The 25,238-nt window shown below is 43.9% G+C and overlaps 1 protein-coding gene across 10 annotated transcripts in view; it reads left to right on the top strand.

Annotated features, from left to right (window-relative positions):
- The window catches only part of ANK1 (ankyrin 1), a 355,025-nt gene that overhangs the window by 212,470 nt on the left and 117,317 nt on the right, over positions 1 to 25,238 (top strand). For all 10 annotated transcript variants that reach the window (XM_033948942.1, XM_033948947.1, XM_033948950.1 and 7 more), the window contains 4 exons: positions 856 to 959; positions 4,850 to 5,074; positions 10,051 to 10,205; positions 17,762 to 17,973. In XM_033948942.1, the coding sequence (XP_033804833.1) occupies positions 856 to 959; positions 4,850 to 5,074; positions 10,051 to 10,205; positions 17,762 to 17,973 (696 nt within the window). The remainder of the gene's footprint in view (positions 1 to 855; positions 960 to 4,849; positions 5,075 to 10,050; positions 10,206 to 17,761; positions 17,974 to 25,238) is intronic.

Here is a 25,238-nt window from a genome sequence, read left to right as displayed (position 1 = left end):
CCAACAACAGCTTTCTGAGGTGAACGGCTCTCTCTTCCTCTGTTCCTAGATCTGACAATCCTCCCTCTCTCTCACACTTTCTCCTTCCTCTTCTGTGCTCCAGCACTTCCCTCCCCCCACCCCCCAGTCCTGTGCACCTCAAAATGTTCTTTTCTTCATGCAGAGGCACCAGCAGCTGATTCTGAAACTTCTCTCTGTCATGGTACCCCCTTGCAGAAGCAGAAAGTTACATGGCAGGGGGCACACTACAGTAGAGAGAAACTGTGGTCTCAGCAACAGAGGGTCTGTCTTGCTCCTGGTGACCCTGCATGGAGAAAAGCATACCATAAGGTACACAGGGATGAGGTGTTCAGAGACAGGGAAGATGCCAAAGCACAGAAAAGGGAGAGGGTGAGATTGCCTGGGTTCATCCCTGTTTCCTCTAAGGCCAATAGGCAAGACTGACAGATGTGGAATGTCATATGCCAGTGAAAGGGCTGCATGGTGCCTTTGGGAGCGTCTTAGGCCCTATGCGGTCACCCCTGCCTAAGACTGGCCCTGAGTATCATACTCTCTGTCTGTCTCCTTTTAATACCCTGTAAGACCTCTTTCCTCTTTACTGTATACAAGAATATTCTATACATTTTTCATACCATGTAATACTCTGCCTTACCTGGATCAAAGCCTATCAATATTTCTTCTTTTTATTATAATCTGTAATACTTTCCTGCAGCTTATTTCTTTTCCAATATTCAATTTCCTGTTTAATACTCCTGCACTACTCTGTTTTGTATTTTGTCATACTTGTAATGATTTAGTGTACTTTATTTCTCTGTACAGCCGACGATGTAGTGAACAGTGAATTTGGTCTTTCAGGTTCATCTATGCAAGGAGTTTGATGAGGATTCTCTAATTCCCAGTAGCCCTGCTACCGAAACCTCTGATAATGTGAGCCCTGTGAGCAGTCCTGTGCATACTGGGTGAGTGTCTAACTCTGATAATGTGAACCCTGTGAATATCTCTGTGCACAGTGGGTGTACAGGATAACCAAAACCGGGTTTTTATTTTCAGTCAAAACCAAATCCATGCCCAAAATTTGCTGCTCGGGTTCAGCTGAAACCACAATGGTCTCCCCCTCTCCCCCAAAGAGAGTGACCCCCCCAGGGCAGAAAGCAGGCCTCCCCAGGCCTACCTTAGAAGCCTTGTAGTCTAATGGCCTCTTCAGGTGGGGTTACCAGACTGCCGGATTTACCCGGACATGTCATCTTTTTAGAAGACTTGTCCAGACAGCTTTTCAAAACCTGGCACTTTGTCCGGGTTTTGAAAAGCTTCCTCTTCAGATCGCGTCGTAAGGGGGCATACGCGCATGCGTGGATTGAACACGGTGATGTCACGTGCACGCGCAGATGTGCCCGCCTGCCCGACAAGAACAGGCTGAAGGGTGGGGCTAAGGGCGAGGCTGGGGCATGGGATGGGCATAATGGGGTGGGATGGGCGGGCCTGGGGGGCCGTGTCTCTGGGTCTGGATTTTACGCAAGTAAAATCTGGTAACCCTATCTTCAGGAAAGGAGCAACCCTAAGTTGCTCTTGTCCATGCCAGCTCCACAGTCAAAATATTTGCCATGACTTTCCATAAGACTGCTGCTGGAGGTCGCAGAAGCTGTTTTGAGATTGAAACTAGCACTATTGGAGCTGGAGGTTATCTGGTTGATAGTGATATTCCAACGGCTAACTGGATGTTCAATAGTAGAGAATGACACAGTGACAAAATTCATCACCGTTCCCGTCCCCGCGAGAAACCATCTTCATGTCATTCTTTAAGGAGAGAGGGAAGAATCAGAGTATGAATGGCCACAACCACTGACCCGCAAGCTTTGCTTTGAAGAATGCTGGTGTAGAAGGACCGAGGTTGAAACAGACACTACAGAATGACAGTCTCTGGTATCCAGAGCAGATATTGTGATGTCATAATGCTTCATTCCACCAGTGCCTAAGAACCAATCACATCAGTGATGTCACAATGGCTTCATTATCCTTGGCTCACATAAGAATCAGAGTATGAATGGCCACAACCACTGACCCGCAAGCTTTGCTTTGAAGAATGCTGGTGTAGAAGGACCGAGGTTGAAACAGACACTACAGAATGACAGTCTCCGGTATCCAGAGCAGATATTGTGATGTCATAATGCTTCATTCCACCAGTGCCTAAGAACCAATCACATCAGTGATGTCACAATGGCTTCATTATCCTTGGCTCACATAAGAATCAGAGTATGAATGGCCACAACCACTGACCCGCAAGCTTTGCTTTGAAGAATGCTGGTGTAGAAGGACCGAGGTTGAAATAGACACTAGAAAATGACATGGGATTATTTCCCACGGTTATCCGCGGGGACGGGAACGGTGATGAATTTTGTCACCGCGTCATTCTCTATTCAATAGTCAAAATATTGCTGCTAACCAGCTAGCCCAACCGGTCATTGTTGATCCTGTATAGTCAACCTTTATCTAGATACTGTGGCTAAATATCCAGATTTTATTTTAGCTGCATTGTTCAGTGTGTTAAAAAACACTGACTGCTGCAGGCTTAGTATTGAGAGGTTGGTATTTCTGAGTTTAGAGTTCATGCTCTTGACCCCAGCTGAAAACATGGTTGGGAGCTCCATAATCTTCAGGTATGTTGGTTTTCAGCACCATTTTCTACCCTTGTCAGCAGGTTTCAGGAATATCTCTCGCAAAACAGAATTTATGCCGAGGCCCCACAAGACCCACTGAAAAAGGGTATGAATGGGGAAGGAATTAAGGATAAATCCCCAGTGGGTAACAGTTTGTGGATAAGATTTGTGGCAATATACTGCACAGTAGGGTTAACAGATTTCCTCTTCAAAAAAAAAAAGAGGACACCTGGCTCTGCCCTGTTCCACCCAGCCTCACCCCCACATGGAGCTTGTGTCTCCTTTCCCGAGCTCCAGGATGCATTTAGAGGGCCTCTGCACATGCGTGGACATCAATGCGATGACACGCCTGTGATTGTCATCACATTAACATCCGGACATGCGCAGAGGCCCTCCAGACACAGCCCTGAGCTCGGTGCCTTCCAAAACCCGGACAAACTGCTGACAAATATCTTCCTATTTGGGGCCATGACATTAATAATGCTTCACAACATTCATTTCTACCAGAACACCTGGCCTTGGTCACACGTGCAGAACACAGATAAACCCTATGCAAATACAGGACCACAAACTAAGGGCTTCTTCTATTAAACTGCGCTAGCAGTTTTCTAGAACGGGGAGCCGCGCTGAATGGCCCGTGCTGCTCCCGATACTCATAGAGTTCCTAAGAGCGTCAGGAGCAGCGAATTGAAAATAAAATTGCTTTTCCTACCTTTATTGTCTGGTGATTTTATTCTTTTACTTATTTTTTCACAGTCCCTGGTTGCACTTCTTTCTGTCTGTGCCCTTAACTCTGTTTCCAGTGCCTTCTTATCCATTTGCTGTTTTTCTCTCTTTCACTTTCCATATTTAACATTAACTTTTAACATGCAACTTTCTTCCATTTTTCTGCTTCCTTCTCAGATCTATCTATTTTTCTCTGTCTTCCCTTCCCATCTATCCATTTGCTCTCTTCTCCCTATTTGCCCTTCCCCACTATCCATGTATGCCATCTCCTCCTTCTTACTTCACCCTTATTCCCATCTATCCATAAACAGCATTTCTTCCATCTCTCTTCCCTTCCCCACCCCTCCCATCCCCGTGTACATGCCCTCCCTCTCTTTCCCCTTCCCCTCTATCCCTGTGTACCATCTCCTCCCTCTCTTTCCCTCTACTATGGTCTTACATCATCAGTCTTCCCACTTTGCCCTATCCTATGGTCTGGGATCTTTATTCTCTTCTTCTCAGAGTCTGGCATTTCTCTCCTCTCCTTCCTTTCCCTCCTCCCCTCTTTGTAGTCCGGCATTTCTTTCTTTCCCTTACCCTCCCTCTACCATAGTATGGACTCTCTCCCTCCACCTTCCTTTCCCCGGTCTGGCATCTTTCTCTTCTTCCCCCACCCCTCTTCCCCATCCAGTGGTCTGATATCTCTCTCCTTCCCCCTCCCGTGGTCTGCCATCTCTACCTGTTCCTTCCCTTTTTTTCCCCCTGTAGGTCTGGCATCTTTCCTTCCCTTTCCTTCCCATCCCCGCAGTCCAGCATGTCTCTTACCCAAACCCAATGCTATTCCCCACCCAATCCTCCCGGATCCGGTGCTTGCTCACCCCACACTTCTCTATGTGGGAAAAGGAAGCAGTAGCAGAGAGAAAGCTTCCAGGCCGCCGAATGCAACGTATTTGCTTCACTCATGCTGCTGACGGCCAAAAGTTACAGCAGCGCTGGGTGAGCAAGCACCAGATCCTGTGAAGGGGGGGGGAGGAAGGAGGACTCCAGATAGGTGCTGCGGAGGAGGAGAGGAGTACTCTGGATAGGTGTGCGAGCTGCTATTGGGTTAGTAAATTCTGGTTTACCCGGGCAAAAGTTGTAAAATTAAAAAGTCGCCCAGACTCCCGCCACAGTCCTCAAAAAGAAGACATGTCTGGGGAAGTCCGGACATCTGGTATCCCTACTGCACAGTGACCTTGGCTCACTGTCATTCTCATAGTATAGCAGGACTGCAGGCAAAAAATGTATCCTTTAGGCTCACAATGTGTTTGGGGTATGCATGATATGATGTGAAACTTATGAAGGGGTATATGGTGACACAAACAGTAGTAACAGATTTCTGAGAAATTTTCTAGCATCTTCTCTGGTTTTGCTCCTCTTTCATCTTCATTTTATTCATGTAAGGGAACATAAATGTTTCTATGAGAGCTGACGAATCTTTAACCCTTTAGGTTTTTGGTGAGCTTTATGGTGGACGCACGAGGCGGATCTATGAGAGGAAGTCGACATAATGGCCTGCGAGTTATTATTCCTCCCAGAACCTGTGCTGCCCCCACCCGGATCACCTGTCGCTTGGTTAAACCACAGAAGTTAGCAACTCCACCAGCACTGGCTGAGGAAGAGGGTTTAGCCAGCAGGATTATCGCACTGGGTCCTGCAGGAGCTCAGTTCCTGAGGTAATTAGGAAACACACTGTCTCAATCTTTGCTGACAACATTCTGGAGATGTGTGTCCAAAAAAGAATTAGCTAATACCGCTGTGGCCAATGATAATAAAGCCTAACATAACTTCATAAAAGGGGGGGTGGGGTGGTAAGTGCTCTTCTTGGTGATGTACTTAAGCTGTATATAAATATGTTAATATAGCATTTTGGTGGAGCAGTGCCAGTGGTGGAGAGAGGGAGGGTGGCGCCCCACATCGTCATGCTGTGCGCCCCCACACTTTTTCCTGCCACTTGAGCACCTCCACACACTCTTCTCCAACACTTGAGTGACACCCCCCCTCCCCCCCCCCCCCCGGTACCTCTTGAAATGTTCGCTGGCACAAGCAGCATCTTCCACTTGCTGCTCTTGCCGGCCTTGGCTCCATTCTGAAGTCACGGCCTACTACATTGGGTCTGATTTGTAAGCCCGTGATGATGTCGCAGGGACCTGGATTTGTGGGTGTCGACTGGCACTGGAGCCTTCAAGGAGCCCGAAATAGCAGGTGGCTGAACATCCGTGACTGCTACTTTCAGTCATATGGCAGTAGGAGGTGACATGGGTCGCAATTTGGAGAAGTGCTTCTTCATACGAGGGTCTCTCTATATAAGCAGGGGGAACTGGCTAGCCAGAGATGGCTCAGATATGTGCCCCAGAGAGCCCGCTGCACCACTGTTAGTGGAGGCAGTCTCGTGTAAAATAAGTTTTAGCTTTTGTTCTCTGGACTTATGGGTTCATTGTGTCATGCTAGCACAGTGTCCACAAGTTGATGGATCGTGAGTAGAACGCAGACATTTGAGAAAGAGGTCATGCAGATCTGAAAGAGACATCATGGCCGAACATGAGCTTCACTTTTTGAATCCTGTTTTTTTTCCCTCCATATTAAAAATAATAAAACAAAGACAAGGGTGTGGCAATTGAAAAATAACTGAAGGGATTCAAATGGTCACATTAGGGCAGGAACTACAATGCATTCTCAGAGACCTTTTCTAAAATGTTTGTGATGAGGGCCGCTTGGCGCCGTCAGCTGTGACATCACTCCGCGTGTGTGGACGTTGCTTATCCTACTTGTATATGGAGAAGGAGCTACTGTAGCTTAGGATAGAGGCACTTCCTGTTTACAGGAAGTCCAAAAGAGAAAGCAGAGGGGACCAGCCCTTCAAACAAACCACACTTTAATTGCAACCGGTATAGTCTAGGCCAGGGGTGCCCACACTTTTTGGGCTTGCGAGCTACTTTTTAAATGACCAAGTCAAAATGATCTACCAACAATAAAATTTAAAAAAAAACACAAAGCACACTGTATGCATAGAAAATGTTAATCATCATTCCTATTCCAGGGTTTTTCAAAGAGGTCAAAGCAGATGACTCTAAGCACAATCACCTCAGTAACAACCATACAAAAATAGACAAATATACCCCCTCCCTTTTTACTAAACCACGATAGCAGTTTTTAGCGCAGGGAGCTGCTCTCGACACTCATAGGCTCCCTGCGCTAAAAACCTCTATTGCGGTTTAGTAAAAGGGGACCTTAGTGTAAAATATAGACAGCAGATATAAATTCAGACACATTTTGATCACTAAATTTAAAATAAAATCATTTTCCCTACCTTGTCTGGTGATTTCATGAGTCTCTGGTTGCACTTTCTTCTTCTGACTGTGCATACAATCTTTTTTCCCTTCTTTTAGCCTGTATGCTTCCTCTCCTCCAGACCTCATTCCTTCCCCCAACTTTTCCTTCCTCTTCCCTGCCCTTTCTTTCTCTGCCTCCCTTTCATTTTTTTCTGTTTCTCTTCTTTCCTTCTGTATCCCTGCCTGCCCTTTTTCTTTCTTTCTCCCTGCCCTCCCCCAAGCCACTGCCACTGCCATTACCATCGGGGACCAGGACCCAAACACCACCAATAACAGGCCCCAAGCTCTCCCTGCTTCGGCCAACCAGCATTCCTCTCCCCGACGTCAATTCTGCCGTCGGGAAGAGGAAGGCTGATCAGCCCAAGATCGTGATCAACCTATTGGGGGAAATGCTGCCGGGTCCTGCCTTCGCGGAAACAGAAAGTAGGCAGGACCCGGCAGGAAGAAGAACAAATGCTTCACTAACCTGTCTCCCGCATTAGCCCGTAGCGAACGCTTGCTTCAGGGCTCTCAATATGTGCGTGCCGGCTTCCCTTCTCCCCCCCCCCCCCGGACATAACTTCCGGTTTCGGAGGGAAGAGAAGAGAAGCCGGCACGCACACATTAGAGCCCGGAGCATAAGTTCGCTACGGGCTGAAATCTCCAAGCCGAGAACACTGGAGAGGAAGGCCGATCGGCCCGTAGATCAGGACGGCAACACGAGTCTATCACGGAGCCCGGGATGGGCTCCGCAATCGACTCGAGTTGCCTTCCTGAGCTACTGGTCGATCGCGATCGACGCGTTGGGCACCCCTGGTCTAGGCAATTCTGGTCCTCGAGAGCCACAGGCAGGTCAGGTTTTCAGGATATCCACAATGAATATGTATGAGATGGATTTGCATGCACTGCCTCCTGGAGATGCAAATCTATCTCATGCATATTTGTGGATATCCTGAAAACCTGTCTTTCCTGTGGCTCTCGAGGACCGGAATTGCCTGGACTGGACTGCCCCCCCCCCCCCCCCAACTGCTATCCCTTTTGGGTTCCCTCATACCTTCCATACATCTCCCATATTTTTCCCTAGTGTAGCCTTGCTCGAAGTTTTTGAATCCACAACACAGTAAACCAAGGGTTCTCAAATTCAGTCCTTGAGCTCCACAACCCAGCCTGGTTTTCAGGATTTCCACAATGAATATGGGTGAGATCTATTTGGACTCACTGTTTCCATTGCATGCAAATAGATTTCATACATATTGATTGTAGAAATCCTGAATATCAGTCCGAGTTGTGAACCTTAAGGACCGGATTTGAGGATCCCTGCTGTAAACTCTGTGGTAAGTTTGTGCCATGTGCCCCTAATACAGGGGTTCTCAAATCTGCCCTGCCAAAACAGACCCAGGACTATTTCTTCAGTATTGGTAGAAGCTGTTTTTGACACCAGCTGGTTGTATGCCCCTGATGCAGCCTTGTAGGCGAAACGCAGCCACGTCGGGCACTATTCCAATTGCAGACTTTCATTCCTTTCAGCTCGCTGTCCTGTATGTCTGGAATAAACTACCTGAGTTTGTCCACCACACTCCTTCCCTTGTTCAAAAGTCGGCTGAAATCCCACTTTTTTGAGACAGACTTCAACTCATAACCTTTCGGCCCACAACCCTAGCCAGCAGTTTAACCATCTCCTCTATCTGGCAACCTGTTTGTCTTGATTGTTTAGATCAGGGGTGTCCAACCTGTGGCCTGAGGGCCGCATGCGGCCCCGTGAAGTATTTTGTGTGGCCTCAGTCGAGGGCGATGCAGTGTTTTCCTCTGCTGCCCCTGGGTGTTTACCGTCTTGCCGGCTCCCTCCTCTGTCTTGCTGCAGCGTTTGTGCGGCCCCAGAAACATTTTTTTTCGACCAATGCGGCCCAGGGAAGCCAAAAGGTTGGACACCCCTGGTTTAGTTTGTAAGCTCATTCGAGCAGGAACTTTCTCTTATACAACACAGAGTACATCTGGTAGCGCTCTAGAAATAATTAATAGTAGTAGTAGGATCTCTCTTCTCTCTCCTTATACATCTCCCAATGAAATCCATTCCTCAGATAAGCTGCTCAGCTCTACCCTTCTCCTCCACTGCCAATTCTAGGCTTCATTCTTTTCATCTAGCTGTTCCCATGCTTGGAATAAATTACCCAAATTTGTCCTCCAAGCTCCTTCCCTTACCTTGTTTAAAAGCAGACTGAAAACCCACCTTTTTGATATTGCCTTCAATCCATAACCCTTCTTCTCACTGCCCACCAATCCAGCCAGCAGATTACCGTATTTTTACGCATATAACGCGCACCCGTGTAAAACGCGCACACGAGTATAGTGCGCGGGAAACCGAAATTTATGTAAATAAATTAACAGATAGCGCGCACACGCGTATACCGCGCATGCTGCTCATTGAATTAAAACCGCCTCCTGCAGCTCTGCCCCGAATCGCCGCCCTGCTCCTGCCTTGCCGTCCCAACTCTCCTCTCGCTGCCTGTCCCCCCTTGAAGTCCTGTCCCCCCTTGAAGTCCTGTCCCCCTTGAAGTCCTGTCCCCACCCTGAAGCCTGATGCCCCACCCCGAAGGACCGCTGGCCCCCCCACCCTGAAGGACCGCTCGCACCCCCCCCCGACGTCCGATTCATCCCCCAGCCCCCCCCCCCCGCACCGTTTGCGGTGGAGAAGCAGCCTACCGTGGGTTCGCGATGCCAGTGAGTCCTGCTGCTTCCTCTGCCGGCGGTCCCGCCCCTTCTCTGAGCCCTGCGCTGCTTCCTCTGCCGCGGTCCCGCCCTTTCTCTGACATCAGCGGTCCTTCGGGGTGGGGCATCAGGCTTTCAGGGCTGGGGGATGAATCAGATGTCGGGGGGGGGGGAACTAGCAATGTAAAAAACAAATTGTAAAACGCGCTCACTCATATAACGCGCATGGTTATGCTCGGTTTGTAAAATCGTGTATAACACGCGCGTTATATGCGTGAAAATACGGTAATTGTTCCCCTTAACTGTATCCATGACATCTTGTTTGTCTGTCTTGACTGTTTAGATTGTCTTTGATCAGGCACTGTCTTCTTTGTGACTCTGTACAGCGCTGCGTACCTATGGTAGAGCTATAGAAATAATTAATAGTAGTAGTATTCCTGGGAGCATTTTGATTAAATACAATGGGGGTTTTTTCATATGATCTGCTTGCTGCCTTCCCTCAGCCAGTTCAGTTTTCAAGATATCCACAGTGAATATACATGGGATATATTTGCACACAGGGGAGACCCAGTGTATGGAAATGACCTATGGTGCAGGTTTCAGTCTTAAACCTTTCTCAAATATGCTTCCTTCAGCCCCGTGATTGTAGAAATCCCTCACTTTGCATCTTTGGGCCGTGGTGACCGGGAGCTGGTTGTGTTGCGCAGTGAAAATGGTTCTGTTTGGAAGGAACACCAGAACCGATATGGAGAAAAGGACCTGAACCAAGCTCTGGTTGGAATGGATGAAGGTAAGAGAGGCAAAGAGACCCCTCTAATATCTGCTTCATATTCAATCACTGTTACAACATACACAAAACAGGAAGCTATGCAAAAAAAAAATTAGGATCTCTTCATCACCAAAGAAAGTTACTAAGAGAATGAGAGTACAGCACCCCAGGGCACCCCAGGTATTCTTGTCAAGAAGTGAGGAACCTCTAGCACTAGAGAGTGGAAGAGGAGATCCTGGGATGCCACCCTTCATCCCCTTGTCCTCTTCACCCCACCCCTCCTGTCTTCTGCCCAGCCTGTGGCAGCAATGGAAAATAAATTAGCACAAGAGGTGAGATGATTATGTTCACAAAGTGCAGGCTCACCCCACTCTTCTGCAAGGGTTTATGCAGCCAATGCAAAAAGCTACCTTGAGCTACAGAAGTATATCTTCTTGTTAATGGCCGTTGTATATTGAAAGGGCTTCTGTTCTTCCACAGGGTAGCTAATCAGCTATTTAGCATGTATTTAGTATGCTGTGTTCTGATATCTACTGGGGGGGGGGGCGCTCAGTGCCAGGTCTGAAGCAATCGTAGAGTCTCTGTGGTCAGCATTGACCCCCATCTCTTTTCCCTCTGACCAGCACCCCTCTCCTACATCACATGACCCCATTCCCTCCCACCCCTTCATCCCTCCTGGTCACAAAATTTAAAAAAATATATTTTCCATGGCATCCCCCCCTCCCTGATGTGACCAGGCCTCTTCCATTCAAACTGTTTCTCTGGTGTCCAGTGACAACAGTCCTTCCTCCCCCACCCATAATTTATAAGCAAGACATTCCTGGTGTCTAGTGGCATCCCTCCCAACCCGACTCTCACCCAGGCCTCCCTACCCTGGTCATCAGAGATACCTATATATGATGTTGCCTATGCCCAAATCTGGACCTGGCAGAAATTGGCATTTATAAAACTGCCTACTCTATGTGTGGTTCATCAGTAGCATACCATGAGCAGGGCGATGGTGGTGGTACGCCCCAGGTGCAGAGATTTGGAGGGTGCTGGAGCAGTCACAGGGCTGTGATCTGCCTGTGCGCAGCCATCAGCTCTGCCAGCCCCCACTCCTTCTGTAATCTACTTCCTGTTCCAGGGCAGGGAACCGGCAGAGCCAATGGTCGTGCACAGGCAAACTGCAACCCTGCGACCACTCCAGCACCCTCCTACTGCTTGAAGGACGGGAATGATCCAGCCGGAGGAGGGGGTGCTCTGCCCTGGTATGCCAGTGGGTACATTTATATGTGTATTGCCTATCTGCACATAATTTTACCCAGTTTAAGGAGGAATTATCAGGAGTGACATTTTCCTTCAAATTTTCAAAAATAGGCATGTATTAATTATGCACTAAATAGCCAGTGTAAATATGTTTTCATACTTTTCCAGGGGTAATTAGCTAATTGTCAATTGTTAACTATCAATAATTGACTATAATTTTTGTGTGGTAGCGTGGATTCACAGCTAGCTGCAGGACCTCATAAAATGTTTGGGGGGCCATTAAAAAATTATTGTAATGAATAGATACCATTTTTCCCTTAATAGTACAAGTGCAAGAAAAGAGGGGGGGGGGTAGTTTTTGGTCTTTCATTAATTGTATGGAATGGTAGGAAAGAATTTATTATATGATATATATGTATTATATTTGTTATGAAAGGGATGGGAAGGAGGGGGATAAACTTTATAAACTGGATTATTGTAGAAAATCAAGTGTTATATCCAAGTTAAAATGATGTTATTTTTTAATGCACTTGTTGTAAGTTCTAAAAATGAATAAAGAATATTTAAAAAAATAAATAAAAAAAATGCAGTACAAACAGGTTATAGGTAACACAGTAAACAATGGCAAATAGAAACTGCATGGTCCATCCAGTCTGTCCAACAAGACAGTAAGAGCTAGGATTACCAGATGTCTGGATATCCACAGACATGTCCTCCTTTTGAGGACATGTCCAGGAGTCCGGATGGCTTTTCAAACCCGGCACTTTGTCCGGATTTTGAAAAGCTTCCCTCAAAATCACCGTTGGCCAGGAGGGCAACACAATGACATCACGCGGATGCCCTCCTGCCTGACCAGAGCAGGTAGCAGGGGGTGGGGCTAGGGCGGGATTGGGGGCAGAGATGAGTGGAACAGGGCGGGCCTGATGGCGGGTCTAAGGGGGTCCGGATTTTCTGAATGGAAAATTTAGTAACCCTAGTAAGAGCAACCTACCACTCTGTGCAGGTTATGGTCAATCATGCTTAAACACTGGTTGGCAATTTGCAGTCATGCCAATCACATATAAGCAGTTAAATATAACGGAGTCTTTGGACAATATATGCTATAGCCAAAATATTAGATCTCTTCCCCTCCCCCTTGAGTTGAACAGCCCTCTCATTCACAGCATATGATAATAAAGTGATTGCCAGATCTTCATCTGTCTTTTGCTATTTGCAGGACACAGACCGTAGAAGTCTGTCTGGCACAGGCCTGAGCTCCCCAGCATAACACGTCAACAGCCATGTAGTGTTCCCGTTCTCTTTCTATTTAGGCATCCCTCTGGGCTTTTTTGACTTCTCTGACTGTTTTTGACTCCATGACCTCTCCTGGAAGGACATTCCAGGTAAAAGTCAGAGCACTTTGTTTATGCACACAAAAAGAAACATCCAGCCTTTCTTCCTCACAGGCTTGGTAGTTTTCATTAAGTCTCTTTAAGCACAGTCAATTTCAATAGCCTGTCCCCGACATGGCTCCACACTTCAATACGCAATAAGCTTTCTCAAGCATAATCATGGTTCCAAAAGCCAAGGGATAATTGGTCTAGGCCAAGGTTCAGCAACCTTTTCAAAGCAAAGAGCCATTTTATTCTAAATGTTTGACCCAAGGTTTACAAAGAGCCACAAAACCATCCAGTATAGTAGACAGCACTTATCTTCAAATGTCTTGTTTGTAGCTTAATGGCAGACAGTCCAAATGAATCCAATCCAAAGCAGCCAGCATTTCATGGCAATGCCACCACTGCATCAGAGTAAATAAGGATTAACTGCTCAACATCGGCAGTGTGAATCATCAGCATGCACCATCTCCCTTTCCCCTCCACCTCTATCTCCATTTCTTCCTCTCCCCCCATGCACCGTCTCTCCTTCCCCTCCAACCGTATATGTCCATCCCTCCCCTCCACCTCCATGTCTATTTCTCCCTCTACCCCCAAGCACTATATCTCCTTCCCCTCCACCCTTATGTCCATTTTTCCCTCTCTCCCCATGTACCATCTCTCACTCCCCTCTACCCCATGTCCATATTTCCCTCTCTTCCTATGCACTATCTCTCCTTCCCCTCCACCCTTATGTCCATTTCTCCCTCTCTCACCACTCTCATTCCTCCTGCAACATATTCCCTCCCCCCACTAACCCCACTCACAAATATTATACTCTTTCTTGCTTCAACAGGTCAGCAGCTGCCTGGTGCTAACCCAGAAGCCTCTCCTCTGGGCAGAAACAGGAAGGTCTGACAGAGGGTGGGATACGGCAGAGGAAAGGCTTCCAGGTTAGTGGCAGGCAGCTGTAAGAATCACAGCCGATAACCCATTGAAGCAAGAGAAGAGCTGCAGCCACGTGGTCAAAGAGTCACGGGTTGCCAACCTCTGGCCTAGGCAGACGACCTCTGTTACCTCTCGCACAATCCAAGTTTCCAACTTTATTAAGTCTTTCTATCCCGCATTTTATGTTAAAATCTTCTCTGTGGCTTACGAATCTAAATAAAATTTTAAGGGGTGTGTCATTTTAAAAGGCTGGACAGTTAGGGTAAATAATAGAAATACATTAATTTAAGGAAAAGAAGGGGAAGGATAAAACAAGGTCAAGTGCTTGGCTTTCCTTTTTCAACAATTCACTGCAGAGCAACATCAAAAATGATTAAAAAGCATCATTCAAAAGAAAAGTTTTTAATTCAGGTTTTAAAAGTCCCAAGTCACTTTGTAGTCGTATATTTTTGGGCAAAGAATTCCAAAAAGTAGGACCTTGCACTAAAAAAGAGAGGAATTTCGTATATGTTCATGAATTACTTTTCCATATGTGGGAATAACTCATTGTTTCTGCTCCAAGGATCTAAGGGCTCCTTTTCCTAAGCTGCGCTCGGGGTTTTAGCGCGCGCTGAAGTGCCCCACCCGCTAGATGCTAATGCCTCCATTGAGCTGGCGTTAGTTTTTGGCACGTAGCGCAGGGTTAGCGCACGCGGCCATGTAACATGCGCTAAAAATGCTAGCGCACCTTAGTAAAAGGAGCCCTGAGTGTTGAACGTGACGAATATGGAATCAAAATTTGCAAAAGATAAGGTGGTTCATTTGTCATTAAGGTTTTAAATGCTAGCAAAAGAATTTTATAAGAAATTCTTTGAGGAACCGGTAACCAATGAGCCTGCTTTAGTAAGTGGGTAACATGATCACTTCCTTGGATTATCTATTAATCGAATTGCTGTATTTTGAATTTAGCGTATGTCTTTATGGGTTATTCCTGCTAAGAAAGAATTACAGTAATCAATCTGCTGGATAACTATTGAATGAATTATTATATTCCATGCTGATGGAAATATAAGTGATCGAATGGAACAAATTAACCTTAATTTAAAAAAGAATGTTTAAATTTTTTTTAATATAACCTTGTTGTAATGCCAATACTTTTTCCATTTTATATATATGACAAATTGAATTCCACCAAAAAGTGTAATTCAATTTAGTGTAATCCTTCCAGTTCTGAGTAATTTGCTGTATGGCGACCCCTGTTAAAATTAATAAAAGTTTATTATTGCTAGCTGAAATCGGACTTTGTGTTCTCATTGCTGTTCCAAATAATATTGTATCATATGATAGTCCAACATGATTTTCTAATAAATTATTAATTTGGGGCCAAATTAATTTCCAAAAGGAATTAATGCAGGGACAAAAGAATAGTAAATGGTCCAATGTCCCCACTTCTATCCTACAATGCCAGCATCTATTAGATCTATTACTATCTAATTTTATAAATTTAATAAAATATGGGGACCATTGACAAATTATTCTACTGATCAGATATAATAACACATGTATAGAACATATAGAAGGGGTAGGGAGGGAAAACTATTGTAATATTAATATGATATAAAATTCTGATAAAGGGTTTATTTAATTCACATTGTAAGAACATTTAATAATAATTTCAAGTGTTTTTTTTTTTCATAATTGAATGTATTACATGTATTTCACTTGATGTAAGAATTTAAAAAAAGAATAAAAAATATTTAAAAAAAAGAATGTTTAACATAAGAACATAAGAATTGCCACTGCTGGGTCAGGCCGGTGGTCCATCGTGCCCAGCAGTCCGCTCACGCGGCGGCCCTCCAGTCAAAGATCAGCGCCCTAACCGAGACCAGCCCTACCAGCGTATGTTCCGGTTCAGCAGGAACTTGTCTAACTTTGTCTTGAAACCCTGCAGGGTGTTTTCCCCTATAACAGCCTCTGGAAGAGCATTCCAGTTTTTTACCACTCTCTGGGTGAAGAACTTCCTTACGTTTGTACGGAATCTATCCCCTTTCAACTTTAGAGAGTGCCCTCTCGTTCTCCCTACCTTGGAGAGGGTGAATAACCTGTCCTTATCTACTAAGTCTATTCCCTTCAGTACCTTGAATGTTTCGATCATGTCCCCTCTCAATCTCCTCCGTTCGAGGAAGAACAGGCCCAGTTTCTCTAATCTTTCGCTGTACGGCAACTCCTCCAGCCCCGTACAGGGGTCCTTTTATTAAGGTGCACTAATCAATTTAGCGCGTGCTAAATGCTAAGGCGCTCATAGAATATAACAGATGCCTTGACATTTAGCGCGTGCTAATCTTTAGTGTGCACTAAATTGGTTAGTGTGCCTTAATAAAATGACCCCTGAATTACTTGAGCTTTAAATATGAGTTTAGAATCTAATATTAATCCTAAAATTGTTACCGAATTTACAATGTTATTTAAATGAAAACAATGCAGTAAATTAATTTCCTCTTTCTGAATAAACACAACCGTTTTTTTATTTTTATCTGGATTCAATCTAAGGGGTCCTTTTACAAAGGCGCGGTAGCGGTTTAATGCGCAGAATACCGCGCGTTACACCGCCTGCCGCGCTAGTACCTAACGCCTCCATTGACGAGGCGTTAGGATTTTAGGCTGCCGCGGGGGTTAGCGCGTGATGGAATGTCCGAAGCGCAAACCCCCGTAGCGCGCCTTGATAAAAGGAGCCCTAAGTTTATGTTCTGTCAACCATATAGTAATATTAATCAACTTATTATTAATTTCATGAATTTCCAAACTGGAACATGTTTCCAAGTATGAAAAATTTGAACTATTATCTTATTTAAATCCTAAAGATTGACCTAGAGTTAATAATGATGCCAAAAAAATGTTAAACAATAAAGGAGATAATAACAATCCTTGCGAAACACCTGAATCTGATTTAAATATAGTTGAAATTGAATTTTGAAGACTCACCAAGTATGATGGATTTGTAAAATAAGATTCAAACCATGATAAAACTGTGTCTTTTATCCCCATTTCCTTTAATCTAGCTATTAATATTTGATGGGCTAAGAGATCAAAAGCAGCCGATAAATCTAAAGATATCAATAGTACCATCCTGTGACCTGCGATTGAGGTGCCCTGGAACAATATAGCATTGCAGAAAAGGCAGGATATCAGGCATAGGAATTGCAAAAGAATTGCAGCTCTCACATAAAATGAGCCAACGTGGCCACTTTTTGATCAATAATGGGCTTTATCAGGGCTAACTCTCCGGAGATCGGATTGCACATGCATTAGGTACAACAGTGGCACAGAGAATGGGGCTCTCGCAGCTCCATTGGAGGTCAGAGAGTAGGAATAATAATAATAATAACTTTATTCTTGTATACCGCAATACCATGGAAGTTCAATGCGGTTAACAATAGAAGAGACTGTACATTTACAGCGATGATACATATTACAGTGTTGTTACATTTACAGAGATGTTACATAAATAGCAGTAATAAAAAGGCATATACTAAAGAAGAGACAGTACGTATATAGTGATGTTACATGTTGTAGCGGTGGTAAATGGAGGCAATGAAAAGGCAGGGCAATTAGATAAAACAGAGATTGAGAAAGAGAGACCATAGTGGCTTGGGAGGGGGGCGTAGTCAGAGGGAATGGAGGCATGTCGAGGTCAGGAGGGTGCAGGGAAGGAGGGAAGGCAGCGTTAGCGGAATTTGTCGAAGAGGTAGGTTTTTAGTGACTTCCTGAACAGGTGGTAGGGCGGGGAGTTGGAGATGAGGGCGGTAAGGCAATTGTTCCATTTGCCCGCTTGGAATAGAGATGACTATGGAGATGGACAGGCACAGAGTATTCACACACAGCTCTGATGGGTTGCATTGGCACAGGAAGTGGGGTCTCGCAGCTCTAATGAATGTGAACAGGCAGAGGAAATGAGGGGTTGAGCTTGTACATAGAGAGAGGGTTTCATACAAAACTCTGAATAATATTGGAGAGTCTCAGCTATTAACCTGGGGCTTTTTATTTGCACAGAGTTGGAGAGTGAAGATGAACTGGAAAAGAAAAGAGTCTGCCGGATCATCACCACGGACTTCCCCCTCTACTTTGTGGTCATGTCTCGTGTCTGTCAGGACAGTGACCTTATCGGCCCAGAGGGAGGAGTTCTCAAGAGCAGGCTTGTGCCCATGGTTCAGGGCACCTTCCCTGAAACAGCAGTCACAAAGAAGGTTAAACTGGCCCTGCAGGTACAATGCATTGTTCTTAAGACCAGCAAAAGCGTATATGAGTATTAACATTGTTAGATATGAGGCATGTGCGAGGGGCCGCTGAAATGTTCTCAGCCCAGCCAAGAAAAGAACGATGTGGAGCCATGAAACTTACAAGTTATTCCACACTTTTCATTTCAGTGAGGCAAATGCATCTAGTAAATGGGCACAAGTATAGGGGAAACCAAGCCATTGTGACATCACCTATGGGGTTGGCTCTTAGGTATTGGTGGAATGAGGCATTATGACATCACAATAGGAGGGGCTGCTCAAAAGCTCTCAGCCCAACCAAGAAGAGAATGATGTGGAGCCATGAAACTTAAATGTTATTCCACACTTTTCATTTCATTTGTGTCAGCGCCATTTTTGTCTCATTAACTGAGCTAACCGGCACAATTTCGACCCCTGATGAAGCCTTAATTGGTGAAACGGGTCCCCGTAGGGTTAAAATCATGCTGCAATGAATTCACCTTACTCTAAGATAAGTGTTATTTTTTGAGTTATTTTTTGAGTTTTTCTGGCACATATATTTCTTTGAACACGAAATTTAGTTGTTATATCTTTGCTTACACTGTACTCGATGAATGATACCTCCTCCTGCACTTCGGGATAGAAATCTTTGATGATTCACCCGAGCAGGCATCTGAGAGTCAGTGAAGCACCTGAACGTTCTTTCACACACAAGTCTTGGTTGCAGTGGAATTTCATTTGTGAGACTTGTTTCCATTGATATTATTTGAGTGTCATACTATATTAACCATGCTTTGTAATACTATGGGCTCCTTTTACTAAGCTGTGATAGCATTTTTAGCGTGCGCTGAATTGCCGCACACGCTAAACCCACGCTACATGGCTAGAACTAACGCCAGCTCAATGCTGGCGTTAGCGTCTAGCGCACGCGCTAAAACCGCTATTATGTTTGTTGTATTATGTTTTGCCGAACTAAGCTCACATGCTATGTCTCGCCATACCATGTTTTGTCATATTATGGTTTTTACCATGCTTTGTTAACTATTTGTTGCCATCTTTGTCAGACAATGTCTGCCATGCGATCTTTTATCATACTGTTTGAAAGTGTGGTGTAGTGGTTAGAGCTGTAGCCTCTTCACCTTGAGGTTGTGGGTTTAAACCCGTGCTGCTCCTTGTGACCCTGGACAAGTCACTTAACCTCCCCCCCCCCCATTGCTCTAGGTACATTAGATAGATTGTGAGTCCACCAGGACAGATAGGCAAAAATGCTTGAGTACCTGAATAAATTCACGTAAACTGTTCTGAGTTCCCCTGGAAGAACGGTATAGAAAAATGAATAAATAAATGATATGAAACGAAATGAAAAGTGTGGAATAACTTGTAAGTTTCATGGCTCCACATCATTCTATTCTTGGTTGGGCTGAGAACTTTCTGTGACCTTTGTTATAGTTGTGTATAGTCTGAAACTGAGCATCCTGCTAATAGACCAAGATTTCCACCTCGGCTGGTAGATTAATTGCTTAATTGGTTAAAATGGTGAAACAATATGAATAACTCTGATTTTCCATCAACAGGCAGGATGAATCAGCCACAAAGGAGGGCAACATCTTCTGACCACACTAAGACAAACAACTCTCTCAGACCATCTTGGTCCTGATAGTCAGCTGGCAGCGGTTTTTATGTCTGCCGCCGGCTTATTCGCAGATACTCAATGCTGCCGCCCAGTTTAAGCAGTTATCTTATGTGGTCAAGCACTGAATATCAGCACTTAAGTACATAAGTGCCACCTCTGCCCCTGGAATGTCCACAAGTTAGCAAGCTTTGGCTCAAATGCTAACGACGAATATTCAGCAGCGCTAACTGATTGAGTGCCGCTAATTACAAAAGAAAAGGAAGGGCTTTAATTTTTCAAGAAGGAATTTAATCTCACTGACACTGGGCTTCTTTTACAAAGGTGCGCTAGCAGTTTTAGCACGCGGTAAAATGCCACGGCACTAGCCGCTACCGCCTCCTTTTAAGCAGGCAGTGGTTTTTCAGCTAGCACACACTATAGCACGCACTAATCTTGTGCGTGCGCTAAAAACGCTAACGCACTGTCGTAAAAGGAGCCTTCATATTGGTGAGGTTCAAACATTGCCACTATTGACAAAAGATGGCAACAATTGATTTTATACCAAATGCCGCAGCTCTTTATGTGATGTAAAGAACTGTTCACATTATAGAACAATATCACTCGGAGCATAAAATTAGAGAGGGATGAATGCAAAGGAATTTCATTCTTGTAGCTTGGCTTTGCCGATACCTCTCAAATACCAACCAGATGAGAAGATTCTGTGTCCAAGAATTCTGTATGTTTCACAAATAAGAGAAGACTAAAAGAGACAACCCTTGGTTTAAGGCTGTCCAGTGAAAAGAAGGGTTTAAGACCATCATAATCTGTGCCAGTCATAACTCCTTTACAGGTCTGAAATTGTGGGTTTTGAGGTTATATTTTGTTGTAGCCTTGTTCCCCCACCCCATAAATCCTAAAATTGCTTGTTTTTGAGGTCCTCCGGTGGAGTTACAGCCGTTTTTTCAACGGGAAAGCTTGGTGGCGGCCATCTTGGATTTTTTCCCAATTTGAATCCTAAGTTCTCAAACTTCTTCAAAAAGCCTAATTTATGATTCTAACCACCAGGGATGGAGTTCTCATGCTCCAATGGTATGAATTCATGTGAAGTTTGTGCCAGTTGGGGAGATGGGAACCTCAGGATCAGCCTCTGACCACCTTATTAATGCTGCTAAAGAACTGTTTGGAAGGATAGGAGACAATTTTACCCACTTGGGGTCCTGTGATATGATGCCAGTGTCTAATAAAGGTTCCAATGACCCTAAAGCAAAAAGAAAGTGCTCTAACCCTCCTCTTGAATGGGGTTCTCGGTCCTCTATGCCCTTTACGCCTGACTTTGTGAACTTGCTCTAGCTTTTCACAAGGCTATTATCAACTGCTTAAAGACTTTCTAAAGAAATCTTGAGGAATAGGCCATTCTGATCCAGACTAACCACTAGGTAGTTATGTACTGCATAAACTTGCAAGGAGGTACTGGTTTCTATCTCCTATGCAAAGAAGTACTGAAAATTTGGAAGGGGAGTAGCCAAGATGGCGGCTCTAACTTGGCAGTGCTGAGAATGCTCCCGTCTCTGTACCTCTACTCCTACTACCGCATACTAAAAGAAAAGGTAGTGTGAGGGCGCTTGCCTCCTCAACGCCCCCGCCTGCCTCTCTTCAGCGAACTCTGGAGCAATGCCTGCCACAAGCTTGCTTTGAATCAGGCGAGTTTAGCCCCGCAGCGAGGACAAAGGGAGAAGATTTACCCTCGCAGGGACTCAAGATCTCACTATCACCTGCACCGGTTGTCCCGCCTCCTTGCCCAGCTAATGCGGCTGACCTGGAAGTGGAAGGAAGGGAAGCCGAAGTTGCGTCCGACCTTACCACAGAGGGGGAATCCATGGCAGATGAGCTTCTGCTGACGAGGACAAGCTTCGGGGACTCTCGCCCCGCAAAGGAGGATACTCTATCGGCGATTCTTAGGACTTTCCAGAAATTGAATCTGGCGACAACAAAAATGGCGCAAGAGGTAAAGATCCTTGGTAACAAATTAGATACTATTACTAAAACTTTTGAACTGGCAAACACTGAAACTAAGAATTCGATTACAAAGTTACAATCTGAGGTACAAACATTGCAAGCATTTAAAACTGTGACGATAAAAGATAGTATGATGCTGCAACGCAAGATAGAAAATATTGAGAACTATAATCGTCGGCTGAATGTGAGAGTTTTGAATTTTCCCAAGACACCTGGCATCTCACCATATGACATATGTAAAAAATATTTAGTGGAGGTGTTGAAGCATTCCTCTGAGTTTATACCCCCTTTAAACAAAATTTACTATCTTCCACTTTCTTCAAAAAAAGTCCAGGAGATTGGTGGAGAACAACTCGACTTAAATCCTTTGTTTTTCAACAAGACCTGGATTCCCTCATGAGACTATACTTTAAATTTTCTAAACATTTATTCTACGGTAAAAGAATTTGGGTTTACTTAGATGTAACAAAAACAACTCAGGAAAGAAGGAAGCAGTTTTTGGCTTCAAGGCAGGAAGTTATATCTTTAGGTGCAACTTTTTTGCTAACCTACCCTTGTAAATGCGTTGTAAAATATATACAAGTTAAATATGTGTTTTTTTCAGCTGGACCAGTTAAAATCTTTTCTGGAGCTACAAAAGATAACCTGATGGAATAGGAACGGTGAATTTGGAATATGATAGCAAAATTGCGCTAAGCCTTACTTTGTTAAAGTTTTTCTTTTGTTGTTTTTTTATAAGAAGGTGCTTCTCATTATATTGGTGGTAACTCCCCTTACGATATTGGGGGTCTAAGGAAGGATAAGTAATTTTCTTAATTGTGTATAATTTTGACGGTATATACTTATTTTATTCTCCTGTATTTCTTTAACAAGAAGTTTATTTTCTTGTAAATTTGATTTGGAAAATTGATAAATAAAGAATTTTTTTTTAAAATGTGGAAGGCAACTCATACATTTATTCCCCTGAATTACTTATCTTTCATCTTCCGGCCTTAGTATACAATCTATGAAAGTATCCGAGTGCTAGTGCAGCTTATCACCAGTAGAAAGCAAAGCAATAGCTCTCCAACCCATGGTGTCGAGATTCACGAATGGGCCATGGGATACAAGACTTCCAGTTGCCAAACCAATAATTTTGTGAGACAAAAACATAGTCTAGGTCGCTCATGAATCTACTTTTGGAACCAATGATGACAGCTGACTTCAAAATCTAACCTAGAAATCATAATTCCCAGTATGCTGTAACTTCTGATCAAAGAGTCAGCAAGCACTGATATCACATCACTCTTGCGTGCAATTTCACTTCTACAAGGTCATTCTGCATACTCACCCAAAGCTTTTACCAAAGGTGGTATTGTCCTTTCACCTCAGTCAATCCATAGCACTGACAGATGATGTTGCCACCTGAGTAGCTGATTTATTCTGCTGTCTACAGAGAACCCCTGTTACAGGTAAGCAATTTAGAATTAAAGCAGTCTCTGAAAGAATTAAATTGGGAAGCATTGACTTTGAGAATGATTTTGAGTAACTTTCACTGGTCCAGAAAAAACAAAAATTCAACAGTGTGTCTTTTTCACTGAAATCCCAGCCTGCACTGCACAACAGTGTGTATGCAATTACTGAGGTCTTTCTCTGTACCATATACCTAGTGCGTCCGTATCACTGGTGTCCTCATCAGCTCTGTGCAGTAGTGTGCCTCTCAAAGGATCCGCCTACACTGTACAGCAGGGAAATATTTGTTGTCTCAATTCCAATGAAAATGGGAGGGGACAGAGCTGAGATCAGTGATATTTGTTTATGTTTATTATCATTTGATAAAATTTATATTTTTTTACTGAATAAAATGTTTAGATCTGTTCCAGTGGACTCCCAACCAGTCAGATTTTCAGGATATGCAGATTATGAAATGAATGTGTATGAAATAAATTTGCATACACCGCCTCCCTTTTATGCATATATCTCATGCATTATTCATTAGGGATATCTTGAAAACCAGACCGGCTTGTGACCCTCTAGGATTGCAGTTTGATACCCTGAATTATGGAATATGCAGTGAGTGATGGGACCCCAGTTTATGAGGAATCTAGGTATATGTTTGGTGTCAAGAATTAACGAGGGTCTATTAAATCATCATTGTTTAATCCAGACACTTGATGTGGGCGCTAGGTAGAGAACGACACAGTAACAGAATTTGTCACTGTCTTCTTTCCCGTGGATAACCGTGGGAAACCCTCCCCTTGTCATTCCTTTTAGGTACTAAGGGTTTTCTACCCTTTCGTGTCTAGGAGGAAAATGCATAGTGTGTCTGGTTTATGGCGTCCTGTGATGCATCTGTGTTTCATGCAGAGTTTTCCAGCAGGCCAATGAGATAATGTGACACATTACAGGACATCCTGGTGAATGCTATGTCATAATGCTGACATCAAACATAATTAAGGTGGCCTTTCCTGAGCAGTCACTAGTTATTCTGTCCTGAACTCAAAATATCATAGGTTATTAATTTTACAGATATAATAGTGTAAAGACTCAGACACCCAGCTTCCTTTAGTCCTTCAGTTCCTATAAAGAGCAATGACCAGCGGTTGGGGATTATTGATGCTAGTCAAAAAAAAAATAAAAAATTAAGAGCTAGAGAAATATTTTCTTTACTTTTTGACTTATGTTGTTGTTATTTTGCCTATTTTTTTGTTTATTTTTTTTATTTTGCTCTTGTTTAGTTTAGTGCTTTTATTTTATTTTATTTTTTGCTTGCTTTTTTGTTTTCATTTCTGCTTTTCTGAATTTTAGGCATCTACATGACCTCGTTCCCAGAATTTTTCCAGCCCTGACATAAGGGGTGTAGCCATGAGTGAAGAGAAGATATTCTCTCAGAGTTAGAAACCCCATAATTTATTTATTTATGTATTTGTTCATTTTTATAGCCCGCCCTCACCAGAAGCCCAGAAAGGGTTACAATAAAATAAAATTAGGTACTTAGAACTTCCCTATCTGCCCCGAAGGCTCACAATCTAGCTGAAGTACCTGAATAACAATTAAATAAAATAGTAAAGATATAACAAAATTTAATAATAAAAAAAATTAATTATAAATAATAGAAAATGATAAGAAAAAAAATTATAAAAAAAATATAATTAAAGTAAAGTAAAACAAAAAACTCAAAGTCCCAAAACAGTCCAAGCAAGACAGATGAGGTGAAGTCCAGCCAGCAACATCAAGATCTCCAACTACAGGGAGCAATCCTCGACCCCAAAATATCAGCTCTAGTCCACATCACCATCGGGCTGCAGCACTGACCTGCCGGTAAAAGAACAGCTGCAGGGCCCAACAGTCAGCCGCTCCCAACAGCCACCTCACTCTAAATCAAGTGAACCACCTGAGCTGGTACGCATGAAGTTCTGGTTGATTTTATTAGATAAATTAATGTGAAAATGAAAACTTATGCCCCCTTGAGGGAGAAAAAACAGGATCGGTCTATTGGACCTGTTACCTCACCCCAAGGCAGTCGGTCATCATTTTTTTATTTCTATTAAGATTCTTCAGATAACTAAAATGGTTGGCTATAATCACTGACCTGCAGATGAGGGAAAAGAGTAGAATTGAATTAGCACCTCCTCCACCCCTGCTGCTAGGGGCCAACTTGTGTTGT

Source organism: Geotrypetes seraphini, chromosome 6, assembly GCF_902459505.1.
Source record: "Geotrypetes seraphini chromosome 6, aGeoSer1.1, whole genome shotgun sequence".
Taxonomy (NCBI): Eukaryota; Metazoa; Chordata; class Amphibia; order Gymnophiona; family Dermophiidae; genus Geotrypetes; species Geotrypetes seraphini.
This window is presented reverse-complemented; position numbering and strand designations above follow the sequence as displayed.